Source organism: Protopterus annectens, chromosome 13.part0, assembly GCF_019279795.1.
Source record: "Protopterus annectens isolate FY-2018-M chromosome 13.part0, PAN1.0, whole genome shotgun sequence".
NCBI lineage: Eukaryota > Metazoa > Chordata > Ceratodontiformes > Protopteridae > Protopterus > Protopterus annectens.
The window spans coordinates 297,940,971-297,956,045 of NC_056747.1; the positions used below are offsets into that span (position 1 = coordinate 297,940,971).

The following is a 15,075-nucleotide window of genomic DNA, read 5'->3' on the forward strand; positions in this document are numbered from 1 at the left end:
CCTGACCTAGCAGATAAGCACCTGCTTCTCAAGTACATTTCCAAAAGGCATAAACATGAATATTGCTGTGCTTGCAATTACTAGGTCAGAGGGCATCTTGCAAGTTTCAGAAAGCACTCTGCAGTTTTCAAAAAGCATCTTTTTCAGTCTCATATGAAACTCAATTTATATATAACACAGTGCATGTAAAATAGAATGAAAAACGTGTTAATTCTCCTAACTATTAATTAGCATTAAGCATACACACATTAACACATATTTTTCTAACAGTAGCATAAGAGAAAAATAGACATAGCATTCAAGGAAAACTGAAAGAAGCTGTAACAAATGATGTAAATGCTTCAATGACCCTGGATATGGGAGTCATGCAGAGCTCAGTGTCGGGGCCTGTTTTATTTAATATTGTTTTTACAGACGTACCTACTTCTCCTAAATTCTGGTTTACTGATTATGCAGATAGTTGTAAGGTAGGGACAGAAATGCATGATCTGGAGGGTGGAATGTTTAAATAATTGTTTAGCTGAAGTTTAACTAAGTAAGTTGGGCTAAAACAATAATGTCTTAACCTTTGATGATTATATATGGGATGATATAAGGATGGGTGAAATAACTGGTCAAGTTAAGGATTTTAGTACATTTATTGGTAAGGACCTGAATTTTAAGTACCATGTCTGAGTCAAAAAGACTAAGGTTTTAAAACAATCTGGCATACTGTTGGGTATACTGAAAACTAGAAACAATGTGGTATTAAAGAATGTATTTATAACTATAATCAGATCCATGATGGAATATAACTTGTTGTTTTGTAATCTGACCATTATTGAGATATAGAATGCAGAAGTTGTTCCATGGAGGTTTACAAAAATAATAAATATGTGGACTAACTGTAAGAAACTGAAGTATTTGGATCTTTTCAGCATTTCATATAATCAGAAGAGACTTATGATCAGCCTACACTGCATTGAAGAGTTCTGAATTTAGGCAAGAAATCAGTTTAATAAAAGTTGTAGAATATCCATGTTTATGGGACCATGGTACTAAATGTATAATAAAGAGAAACTGAACCAAGACAAAAGATATGCTTATAAGTGAAAGGATTCCTAAGTTGTGGAATGGTGTACATGTTTGTCAGAAATTCGTGTAAGAGATCAATCTTAAACAAAAAAATTAAAAGGTTGAATGATTATATGGTGGAAAATAAATATAAATATGGACTTGGAGAATCTGCAATGCTTAAGGGCAGTGAAGACTGTTTGCAATTGAATTAAACAATGAAACTAATGTATTTATCCCACCAATAACATAATATACCTCCAATTTCTTATTATGTATTTCTGATAATGACATGTATGTTTAGTTAGTTTAAGTAGATTTATATACAGACATTTTACATCTACTCTGCATGTTTTCCATTTCACTATTGTAGTAACACACTTCCTATAGTATTATTGGTACATCACAGTCTGTGGCAGTTGACACCTCTTTATCTTTAGAGATTTGTCACCTTTTCTCTGCCATTGTTAGATCTGTGTCTTGTATAGAAATAAGTTTCATGGCTGCATTTCATGGCATATTATACATTCCACTGCCTGATTAACAGACTTTATTTAGTCTGCATCACATGCTTCATTACAGTGTCATGCATTGTAATTCTGTATTATTAATGTCACATCTCTCCATTTTGTTTCTAGGTTTTAAGTTGAATTTTATCTATTACCTCATCTTTTATACTGCTTTATGTTAACTTATACTGTTAGTCTAAGAAATGTCAGTACTATGTTGCTCTTGCCACTTTGGCCAAAGACTTGACTGAAAAGGGTCACTGGACCAGGTCACTTACCAGTTAACAAATTAACTAAAATAGGTAAATTAAAATGGTAGGTAGGAGTTACTGTAATTCAGAATATAAGAATAGATAGTATTTTCAGTGGCACAGTGGATCAGTATGTATTGACAGTCATAAAATTCAGATCTGTTTATTAAGACCAGTTTTGCAAAGGAGGGCAACTCATCAAAATTCACTACTTTAGAATTTCTAAACAGTAGTTTTTAATCTGACCGTGTCCTGACAGTATAGAAAATAGGAATATGGATGTGAGCTGTTTCATTATAAAAGCATCCTTTTTTCCGTGAAATTCATTCAGCACAATAATATGCATAGAGGCCTAATTGTATGCAGTCTTTAGCAAATCTCAACAAGAATTTGTTTGATTTATGCATCATCACATTAATCTTTCCTGTTTTTCACACTTAAAAATTTCACATGCATTATTGCACAATACTGACTGAGATTACATTGTGTCTCTCTTTGCCCCTAGAATGCTCTCTACAGTCTTAGTTGCAGAGCTTTGATAACATTTCTTTGGCTGGAATTAATAGGCAAGCATTGTCTATATGAAGCTGATATTCTAAAGATTTGTTGGGTGAGGAAACTCAGAACTAATCAGAGGTATATATTAGCACTGCATGAGGATCACACACACCTCTCATGCTTGGTGATTCACACACTAATTAGTGCTGCTGTACACTGTACATGTTTGTGAATCCCAGACTGTTCTGATTTTTTTTTTTTTTGACAAAGCCTTCCATTATAAACTATTTCTTGCATGAGTGTTTCACCGCCCAGCATTTCAGAATTAAGCAAGGATCATCATCATCATATTACTTCAACAGCATTTTGAGTGTATGAGTTTAACATTAGAAACTGATGTTAGTTAGACATGCAACAATACTGTTGTCTTTCTTGCAAAAAGCATGTGTTCTTGCAGATATGTTTAGTAGATGTTCTTCTAGAAGCCCATACTCTGGCATATTTTATTTACATGTTTCAAAACACCAGCTTTTATGTTCTACTTTCATTATTGTTATGTGCACTAGGCAGGATTCATTCTTGAAAGGAGCAATCAAGTGCATTAGGTATGCATTCTGTGTACCCAAAAAGCATAGATTCTTTTTCCATTTTACTGTAACTTAAAATGCAGTAGCAGTTTCTAGTGTTTCTTCAGTTAAGGATATGGTAGTAGTCTTAGCACAATGCTTTTTATAAAGGCAAGAAAAAACTGAGTACTTGGATTACATTTTTTATTTCCCCACAGCTGAACATCAGCTGCTTCCAGGGCCTTCTTGCCCACTCCATCTGCTGCCCTGACACCCCCAGACCAGGTCTAACCCCTGATTGAGTCTGGTAAGGAGCTTGAAGCATCTTAGACAGTGTAAAGCTGCTGCCAAAGGAATGTTTTTCTCCTTAAGGGTGAATACTGCCCCCCCCCCCATGTGCACCTGTGCCATCAAAAGGGGTGGTGTGCTGTAGGCTTATGATGTATTCTCCACACCTCTGTGTATAACTCATTCAAAGCATTTAATTGCTTTATTCTTGTATGTTTACATTGTGGTGTTGAAACAACCACAGTAAGCACTGCAAATTCTGACTAACTCATGTCAAATAATATTTTTTAATGAAAATGTATTAAAGCAGTTAAAAACATCTACTGTGTTTTAAAAGCAAATTTATTGTTTATGTAGTATTGTTATAAAGCAGTACTATAGTAATGGTATGCAGTTTGCCTACTGTATTGTTGCATTAATGTTTACATTTAAGTAGAAGAAAGATATACATTTTGATTGTGCACCAGATGGTGTTTGCAAACATGGGAAATTAAAGTGAATTTATCTTGCCTGAATGGATTAAATTATTTTCCCATCCACTGTCTGTTTCATCACATGTAGTACAGCTTTGTGCAGGCAACTGAATTAGTGCAGTAAACTGAAGGCTGTATTAATTCACATCACACCTTACTCATCTGTTGCATCATGCACAGTACACTGTTATACATCACTTTTTTGTAGTTATTTTGCAGTACTGTATGCTGATTCCCAATTATCAAAAAAAAAAGGAAAACACGTTGCTGTTTTCCAGTTACATAGTATGCCAGGTGATATCTGCAGTCATATAAACGTTTTGCTTAGACTGGAATGTTATTTCTCAGTGTGGAATATTACAGTGCAGATAATAGTCTCCAAATAATGTTTTACTGTCCCACAGAAAATGCTTGCCAAACATTCAAGGTTATGTTTCTGGATTGTGCTTTCTTAGATCATCTCCTACTACTACTACCATTGCTGCCCCATTTCTCCGGTTCTCTTTAACTCAACACTACTGGTTCCCTAACATTCAGCACTGACAAATTGTTTTTTATGTCACAGAGAGGAAAGAAATAGTTTGAGATATCTTTACTGAATCACAAATAGTAGTGATTAGAAAGTGACAAGACATCTCTGAGTTGCTTAAAAATAACACAGGCATGGCACTGGATATAAACAATAAAAGAATATGTTTAATGAGTAAGCAATGCCACATGATAAAATCTTACTATGAATACAACGCCCATGTAAAGAAGCAAAAGTGATTTTGTCCATTAAAATAATGACCTTCCTCAGATAAATACAAATAAAAAATTTAAAGTTTAAATATACTATGATTCATCTTTACTGGTGTTTGCAGCCGGTCAAAAGACTCTCTAATTGGTTTTCCTGAAAAACAAAGACCAGTGATAACTTTTTAGTTCAAGCCATTTTCCTGTTTGTGAAATACGAACTCATAACTATACATAACATTAACTCACCAGTCTTTTATGATTTGGTAAAATAAGAAATCTTAAATCCACTAGTTAAAATGTGAATGTTTGCAAATGCATTGGTGAGTCTAAACACTCTGTCACTAGAGACTGACTTACAACTAGACAGCATACCCTGTTATCGTATTCATGTTTACCAAAACTGAAAACATTTCCAGAAATTAAAAAAATCATAAAAAAAGTTAAGATTAGAATGGTAGTAAAAATAATAGTCAATTCCAACTGAATAAAAAAAAAGTATTCCAATAATTCTAAAAAAAAAAAAAATGTAAAAAACTTACTAGTCCTATAAAACAACCTTATCGTTCAATTGCTTTAAGTTTTAAAAGCCATACACTGCATGACTGTTCATTTAACCTTAGCAGTACTCTGGTATTTAGCCAGATTTGCCATATTAATTCCTTCTTTTCTAATTGCAGTGCTTCCAAAAGTTTTGAGGTTATGTCGCTACCCGACTGGACTGGTGGAGAACTCCACCTCTCCACTGTGATCTTATTAACTTGTTTAACAGGCATGAAATTGAGTTTTTAGAACTATTAAACATAATGCCAGTATGATTGAAAAGTTGAGTAACGATCTTAGAGTTGGACAACAACATTAAGATTGATAATCAATATGAACAATTTAAATTTAAACACCTGCACATTTATAATAGTATTGACCAACTTATGACACAACTCAAACATATTAAACTGAAGAAAAAAAGAAGGGATATTTTAGACTATGGTAATGGAAGAGTCTGTCCAAGGCCATCCTCATCTCAAATGTGGAATGTTCTCTTGAATAGTGAGGAACGTATGGGGGTACAGGATGATATACAAGAAGTGGATAATAATAGGGGCCTTGCTCATGGAGGTGATAATACACCGGGAACTCGACCAGATGAAGAATCATTTCCACCACTGTGACATTCTGAAAGACTTAAAGGGAGATATAGTTGGCTGGGTGGCCAAACCAATCGGTACACCAGGATTTTCACACACCTTCACAGAAGAGCCAGTGGAAACTAGTTCAATGGAAAGAGCCCAACTATCAAAACTAATCACGGAGAGGACGTCGGAATTAGAGACTGTTAAGAGAAATTAAGAAATTAATTTATCAAATGAGGGACATAGGGACATCTTTTAATTTATGTTCTATAATTTTCAATGGACAAAAGCATTTCAAACTGTATAATTATTCCTCTACTCGAATTGATTCTAAAGTAGCTGATATTTTATCAAAGGGTATGATTGTTCTGACTGTTAAGTTAGATTTAGCAACAACATTAAAATTATACTTGACAAAGTTGAATTTTAAATGCATATCTGGTGCAACATCGTCTTATCATTCAAATGAGACTCTTCTGATAAGTAGCACCTACAACCCACCCCTGCATCCGGCGTTACAAATCTATGAAAAAGTATGTGAATTAGATATAAAAAAATTATTTGCAAATACATCTAAAAGTAAAGGAGAATCAACTTTTCATTTAACTTGGGATGAAACGAATATATTACATTTTATTAATGGTCAAAATGTTAGATTTACGAAAACAGATAAGGGGGGAGGGGTTGTAATTATGGATATATGTGATTATAATTCTAGGATGATGGAAGTACTGCAAACTGACACACATATGAAGTCGTAACTTTAAATGAAGCCATTGGAGCCTATTGTAAAGTGTATCAGCAGTTAAATGATTTATTGAGCATAGTATATTGACCTGTATAATTATTTAAATATTCCTTACCCTCTATTTTTGGCATACTTAAATTACATAAAGACATTGAAAAACTGCCTATAAGACCAATAGTTGATGGGCGTAGCTCTAGAAAGGCACCATGTGTTAAATGTTTGGATGTACAACTTAAGAAATACTTATAAGACGAGGTGCAGATTTGTAAAGATTCTTGGAATTTCCTGGCATTTAACGAAACTGAATATAACTCTGAGAATGTATTATTAACTATCAGTTTCAGAGATTTGTACACTACTATACCCCAAGATTTAGATATAGAATAGGTAACAGAATTCATGCAAATGAAAGGACTCCGCAAGTTGAAATTAATTTCTATGCTGAGCTACTGGAACTTGTTTGAACTAAGTTATAAACTTATTGAGGGCACTTATCGGCAGAAAACTGGTGTGGCCATGGGATCACCATGTGAAGCAGTTTTTGCAAACATGGTGATGGTCTCTTTGGAACAGTGTTGCCTTTTTGATAGTACATTTAAGAACAACTTTCATTTATATATTAGGTACTTGGACGATGTGTTTATTGTTTGGAATGGAAAGGAGGACCGGATTAGTGATTTTATCCATTGTATTATGCGTATGTTACACATTTTTTGAAACTTACACACAAAATAAATAATAAAACACCCAGACAAAATTAATAGGAGGTACATTTCCATGATATTTAGATAAAGTACCTATTCTAATAGTTTTCTGCATTATAATATTGCCCATCCAATGTGTCAGAAATGCTCAGTTATAAAAGAACAATTTGTTAGAGCCTCTAGAATGGTATCTTTGAAGGAACATTTTATTGAAGAATGTGCTGCTAATCTAGTGGGTATGTTTATGAAGAGGGTTATTCCATCGAGCTCTTAAACTAGTTTCTGAAGTCTCCATGAAGAGAGAGAAAAAGATTATTGTAGACTTATTTTATATAGCGAGACAGGGAGCACACCTTTTCAGTGTAACGGAACTAATACTAAGGTTCTATTAGAGGATGGTGCACTTGAATTTGACTTTAGGGAACTGGCCACTTTTGTTACTACTTTAGCAGGGATTCCTTTTTAATAAAATCTATCGTCATCAAAAAATGTGCATTGTTAACCGAGGAAGGGTATTGGTGTATCGCAGAGCCACTAATATAAAGAACATCTTGGAAAGGAATAACAACATGAAAAACAAGAAGGGTGAGATGAAAAGATGTGGGTTTTTTTTGTCATTATTGTAAATGGATGAGTGAGAGCATACGTGCTTTGAAATAAAAGGGTCCAAATTTAAAGTTAGAGGCAGGTATAATTGTGAAACCAGAGTGGTCGTTTACATTGCTAAGTGCCAGAAATGTATGGGTGTTTATGTGGTAAGACGCATCGGAAATTTAAAGTTAGGATATATTAACACAAATATAATATAAAAAAGAACTGTCCAAATAGTGCACTGGCGAAGCATGTTAACAAATTCCCTGGGCATTACTTTTTCTGTATGGCTATTGATTTCATTAGTAAGAATAAGAGGGCCAGACCTCAAGCACTGCAATTAGAAAAAAAGGAATTAATATGGCAAGTCTGGCTAAATGCTTGACTATGGCCAGGGTTAAATGAACAGTCCTCCATTCTATGTCTTTTAAAACCTAAAGCACTTGAACAATAGGGTTGCTTTATGGGACTGGTGATTATTTTTTTTAGAATTTTTTAGAATTCCTGTAATACTTTTTTATCCATTTGGAATTGATTGGATTATTTTTACTGCTATTCTAATTTTAACATTATTATTTTTTTTTTAATTACTGGGAACGTTTTCATTTTTAGTATACATGAGTACGATAATAGGGTATGTGTTGTCTAGTTGTAAGCCAATCACTAGTAATGGAGTGTTTAGACTCACCAGTCCATTTGCGAACATTCACGTTTTAACTATTGGATTTACCAATCACAAAAGACCGGTGTGTTAATGTTCTGTATATTCATGAGTTTGTATTTCACCAATAGGAAAATGGCTTGAACTGCTTGAACTAAAAGGTTATTATTGGTCTTCATTTTTCACGAAAAGCAATTAGAGAGCCTTTTGACTGGCTGCAAACCCAGTGAGGATGAATTATACTACATTTACACTTTTCATTTTTTATTTGTATTTATCTAAGGAGGTTCATTATTTTAATGGATGAAAGCGTTTATCATACTATTTGTTTGTTTACAGGGAAACTTTATTCGTGATAAGATTCTATTGTGTGCCATTGCTTACTTAAACGTATTCTTTTACTGTTCATCTCCAGTGCCGTGTTTTTTTTTTTGCATGGTTTGTCACATATCTGAGTTGCTTGTTTTAGTAAAACAAAAATATGAGCTCCATTTTTGTACTTTTTCTTGGTGTTGCTTTCTTCAGTAACCAGTGTTCTGCTGACATGCATCATCCTTTCTGTGTATAACAAACTACAGACAAAACCTTATGTCTTCTGACTGGCTGCAAGCCCCAGGGATCTTACCAAATTAAATACAGAAGGCATTTACACTTAATTTTGTTGTCATTCATCAGATTGAACCCCCCCAACTGTGAACAACACACAGCATGGAAGGGATGAAATACTAATTGATGACAACATGCAGTTTAGTTGTCACAATTATCCATCTGCTTAAAAAGCAAGGACCACCATGTTTGAAGGTACAGCAAGGGACCTACAGTGCAATTACCTAACTTAAAGTACTGAAACCAAAATTTAGCACCCTCTTCGGTCATAGTACAGCTTGGCTATGCTGTCTTTCTTTCTTTTGCATTTGGCATGGCCCTGTATTATCGCTTGCATTGTAGCACTGGATCCACAGTATCATGTGTGTAGTCTGTAGTTTTTAAGCTGACATTGGCTAACAGAGCAAGTGGATGAATTTTCATGTAGAATAGAGGTGTATAGTATGATAAACAGTACAAGGTCCAGAGCTGAATTTGTATAACACTGTACATTTTGATCCAGTAGACTTCATCAGGTCTGAGTTGGGCAGTATTTATCATGACTAGGAACTTCTGAATGATCTGCCATGAGAAGTTCATTAAGAGGTAGGTTTTTTGAGTGTGGATTTGTGTCAGGTGTTTGGAGGAAAAGGCAAACATCACACCCATGAACAAACAAGTGTTTACCTTTTGGTTTGTATGTATGCAACCATGAGCAGGTATGTTGTAATAGTTAGTTATAAAAATTGATGCAAACAACAGGAAGTCAGTGAAAACATTGAGTAATGGACATTGCACTGCATTAATTTGTGGTTTTGGTTATCTGTACATTTTCGAGATCCTTATATTTATGTAAAAACCCCCGAGTCTTAAAACCAGGTCTATGACTACCGATCAAAAAGTAATTTCAGCGAACGGCATATATATCGAAAATGCTGTTATTCGAAAGTGGTGTTGTGAGATTGTGGCACAGTGAAGATTGGAAAATGTGCCCTTTCCTCACTGTAGTGTGATCTCAGAGTTGGAATATATATTTAGTGGGGAATATGGGGGTTGCAGCCCCCCACAAAGCCGATTTCAATTAACGGCATTTTCGATTTATATGCTGTTCGCGGAAATTACTTTTCGATCGTTTGTCATAGACCCTTAAAACCAGTTGCTCTGAGCACCCAGGTGTGAGCATTATATGTGTTAATAATGGAGGAACAGCTTTGTGATAGTTCATTTCCAATGATTCTCATAAGGAATGTGTGGCATAAGTATCATTAATTTTTTCTGTTGTTTCAGAAAACAGGTAGCTAAAACCAAGTAGCAGAAACATAAGTTGCTTACTCAAAACTTTTGGGTATGCAACTTTAATGGGTGTGGGATGTACTTGATGGATACCAGGTTTCTCCTGTGTATACGTTGATACACCATTTTCTAATAGCTTTGTCTTGTTTTATTGATAGGTGAACAATGTTAGTTTTCAAAACTTGACCCGTGAGGAGGCAGTATTGTTTCTTCTTGACATTCCCAGAGGCGAGGAGGTCCTAATAGAGGCTCAGAATAAACAAGATAGTAAGTATAAAGCTTTATGTTTTTAAATATAAAACTGTAGTGTCAATTTTATCATTGCATATGTAACTATGATGGCATGTGGCCCATGATCTGAATTTGTGGTCATCTAAACCAAGAGTAATGGAGTCAGTTTGGCGTTATTTCATGGGCTGGATATAAAGATTTCACTCTGAAGCCCAGACTAAGGTTCATTTATTTATTTATTGACATTTGATTACCAGGAAAGTCTGAGTGAGTAGAAGACCATTTGCAGCTGAGGCCCGGGGAGAAAAGTTCCAAATTATTACAAAACATTTTAAGAACAATACATTTATAATCTTCAAAAATAAAACAAAAATGTATGCAGTTTAAGTAATTATAACAGATAAGATGTAATAAAAAAATTGGTTAAGAATTGATGCAAGGTATATTACAGTCATTTAATATTCGAGACATTTTAGACCGTTTGTAGAGAGTTAAAGGCAAGTTAGTGTAATACAAATAGGAATTGCAATATGAAGTGAAGGAAAAACAGGCTTATGGTATATTTAGAAAGAATTAGCAGTAAGAAAGTAAGTGAAGAGTGAGAGAGAATGGTGGTAATAAGGAACGAAAAGGTACCTGGTCACATTTAGGGATATATGTTATCCTGGTTTTGAGCAAGAACAGATGGATGATAGGTAAGGAGTTGTAGGCCTTAGCAGCCTTGTATGAGTATAGACAATACCCAGCAGATTTGCTAGGTTTAAAGACGTACAGGAGTTTTTGGTCACTGTATTGCAGTGGCTGACTGAGGACATAGTTGTGTTGAATGTTTTTTAATGCTGGACAGGACAGGCAGATGAGCAGTTAAACAAATGGTATTGTATAGCCTTGTTTAGTGTTCACTGCCAGACTGGTAAAACAGCTTCAGAAACTACTTAGCGAAATAATCTTGTGTCCTTAATGATACTGGCCTCTGCAATATGCATTTGTTACCGTACAGTGCAAATGCAAGAAGAGGTCTGAGATTGGGAAAACAAATAAAGGCTAAAAAAATGGATTTGATTACAGAGTACACTTGTAATTTGCGGCAGCTCTCACATATGCCTGTTACACTAATCCTTGTCTTCTTTAAAGTTACTGTTAAGAATGTTCATTTTTATATTGGTCTTATTATTGTGAGCATTTAATGACTAGGACTGTTTCATGCTTACTTGCCAAATTCTCTGCTCAAGAATCCTGCATAAAGATAAAAATAATGGAGAGACAAAGGCCCAAAATCAGGGACAATTTTTGCATACTAGGCTAATTCGCATAAAAGGTTAATAGAACACCAGGTTTTCCATCAGCATGCATTTTCTAAATTACAAGAAGTATGAAACCCTAATCCAGGCAATATTTACTGCCTATAATCCTCAGTGATTTACCAGAAAATCAAAACTGTTATGATGGACAAGGCACAAATATGAGGAAAAATCAGGGACAGATCTGTTGTAAAGCTGTTGAAGGGCCAAATTGGCTAGACAGCAAGTTGAACAAACCCAGGGGGGGGGGGGCAGGGAGGGATTAAGGCTGCCTGCTTTCCAAATGGAACAGTTGATTGAACCTTGTCAGTTCATAACTGCTTGAGTTTAGTGATTGTGGAAAACCACTGTGCAATATTTTTGACAATTTCCTTCTTCCCCCATTGTAGGGCATGTGTGGATTTAGTATGTATCACCCGTGGTAGTGGTGCTGCGGTAGCGTTGTCGCCTCACAGCAAGATGTTGTCCCGTTCGATTCTCAGCTAGAGCGTCTTCTGTGTGGAGGCATGCGTCAATGGGCGTGCCTTCGTTGAAGGTTGTGCGTCAGAGCTGGTAACTCGGCACGTAAAAATCCACTACCAAACATTAGCGGACTGGCGTTCCGCTGTGGCGACCCCTAACCGGGATAAGCCGAAAGACACAACAACAACATGTAGGGAGTGGGGAGGCTAGCCATTTCCTCAAAAAGAAAAAAAAATATTTTGAGCAGTTACATTGCATTTTATATATATACATATATATATATATATATATATATATATATATATATATATATATATATATATATATATATAAAACGTGTACATGCAGATGGTTAACCAGTGAATGGTTGAGCGGGGAATTGCCGAAAGGAGTGCGGCAACATCTCAGATATGCGATTGCAAGTGTTGCGAATTGCAAAATCCTATCCCCTTTTTGACCCATGTTAGCACTCATTTCAGGGTGTAGAACGGTCGTAAATGTTGAATTTGGTGTTTTTACGACATTCTGACTGTTCAGTGTTACGGGATTCGTGGAGGAAAGTCAGTAAAATGTATCGTCCAGTATTGTGTGCTCGGCCATATGAATGTAAACTATATATGTATGTGTGTATGTATATGTATGTATATATATATATATATATATGTATATATATATATATATATATATATATATATATATATATATATATATATATATATATATATATATATATATAAAATGAGCAGCTGTCACGGAGTTGAGCATGGTACGATTTATGAGCAAATGACTTTTGACCACTTGTATAATCCGCAAACACACACACACAAATTTGTATGATATCGCCAGTCTGAAATCTCCCACACAGGCCCAATGAGATAATCAGACACTGAGCATACAAAGGGTCAGGTCCTCTGAGTTTGTGCCATCAGATATAGAGTAAATATAGTCATAGATTGATTTTTTTTTTTATTTTAATCCAGGCAGTCTTTCTCCTTATTTTAATCCAGGCAGTCTTTCTCCTTGTTGATTTTTCTATGCTGCATTCTAGAGTTTAGTTGCATGTATAAGACTTTTTTGTGAATAAATTGTTATGGGAGATGATGTACACTGCAATGTGTGTAAAACATATGTCTGTGAAACACAAATCTGTTCCTGCTATCATTCTGACAGTCATTTTGCAGCTGTCTATGTTCAGTAGTAGTCAGTCCTGTGTGTATTTGTGTAAATATATAATTGCAGAATTAACATTAACCTTTCATCTGCAATACCACTTCATAATTTTACTGACTTCAGCACATCCTTAAATAGGAAGGTTGTCTTACTCTATAACTGGCCCAGGCAGTTTCTGTTCTTTTTATGTCAGAAGCCCACAGAGCAGGACCATAACTTTCCAAGCTGAATGTAATCTGCAGTTTGAAAATTTGTCAGTTGAGGAGGTAAAGTTGGCCATACCAAATCAACTGAATGCTTTTAGGGGTGCTTTTCTTTGTGTGGTTGTGTAATTTGAAGCACTGCCACATATTAATTCAAATTGTTTGAGAGACAACGCAGTTCTGTTCACACTTTAGCCAGACTGACATTTGTAACCCTTTATAATTTTGTGCTGCCTGATGGATTACAGGTGTGACCGGAGATCTGTCTTCGAGTAGAAACTTGTGACCGTATAAAGAATGACTGTTGCATAATCGTCATCGACCCTGTTTCTTCCAGCACAACCGAAGAGGCAGTTGCATCCAAATATACATAGTGGTAGTACTTACCTAGGGCTCTCAGGACACAACCAAATACAACAGTGCTAGGTCATTAGCACAGTGTTCTGAGTATTATAAGATAAATTATACTTGGGAAGCTAAATTAAGGAGAATAAAATATTTTATTTGCACAGTCCTAAACTTGAATTTTTAAATTTTCTTTTTACAGTGGGGTACTTTCTTCTATTTCTGCTTTTGTGATTTTTTTTACAGGTTTCATATACTGTGTTATGTAGGATGTATGTCCTATTTTCTTGAAACATAAGTTTCGTCAGATGTCACTTATATTTAGGTAACTTTAGTCTGGTGCCGAATGTCAAGGATTCCCTATTGTTGGTATTAAACTTTAGGCAGTTGTGTACTATTACCTGGCACTTGTCTGCTGTAAAGATGTTTTTTCCTACTCCTTAGCACAGCACAATTATGCATGGTTGGTGTGCTACAGTTTTTTGGACACATTCCACCCACCTTTGTCATTGAATGCCTGGCTCATTCACAGTTGGAGTGTGAACTGTTGTTGGTATTAAGTACCCTGTCATTTGCAGTGCAAAACAACAGTATGATAGCCTCCCTGTATGCAGTAGAGAGTAATGGGAACATTGACCAAGATGTTATCAGTAATACAAGCTGGCATCCAACTGTGGAGAAATAAACCATACTTGTATGGTTCATGCAATGAGTCTCTCTCTTTTTTTATAGCGAGTCTTTGTTTTCATAATTCATATTTGTGACTCTTGACTCTACTGTTAATGCCCCTTTCATTCTAGATGCAGTCATACACTGCATGTCAGGCCTGCTAATCAGTCATGCATACAGGGGGACCGGCTTAAGGCATGGAGGACTTCTGAGCAGTGATGTAGTCTGATACCAAGAGTATTCTCAGTAATTTTATAATTCTGTCAGCATATGAACAATTGGTCCAAGCCTTCCAGACAAAACTAAGGCCATATGTTTACCACTGTCTCACATGACAAAAACTGTTGTCTTGGTTACATGCATCTAGATGCGGGCGTAATGACCTAGTAATGATCACTGTTTTGTGGATACCACTTCTAGAGTTTACATTTATTGATGACCGACCCTCCTGGGATCATCTCCTGTAATAAGCACACCTCCTAAACTTAACGCTATCCTTCTTGGATTACATCAAATACTAAACCAAAAAATGCACTCAGACCTTCATTTGTCCCACATGATCTACTGTAGTACATTGAGCAGTTACGCAGTCACTTATGCAAGAGACTG

At 35.4% G+C, this 15,075-nt stretch overlaps 1 protein-coding gene across 1 annotated transcript in view; it reads left to right on the forward strand.

Annotated features, from left to right (window-relative positions):
- Positions 1 to 15,075, forward strand: part of TJP3 (tight junction protein 3) — a gene marked incomplete at its 5' end in the record, with an annotated part of 839,650 nt that overhangs the window by 542,473 nt on the left and 282,102 nt on the right. The window contains 1 exon segment of the mRNA XM_044053884.1: positions 10,244 to 10,352. Within this exon segment, the coding sequence (XP_043909819.1) occupies positions 10,244 to 10,352 (109 nt within the window).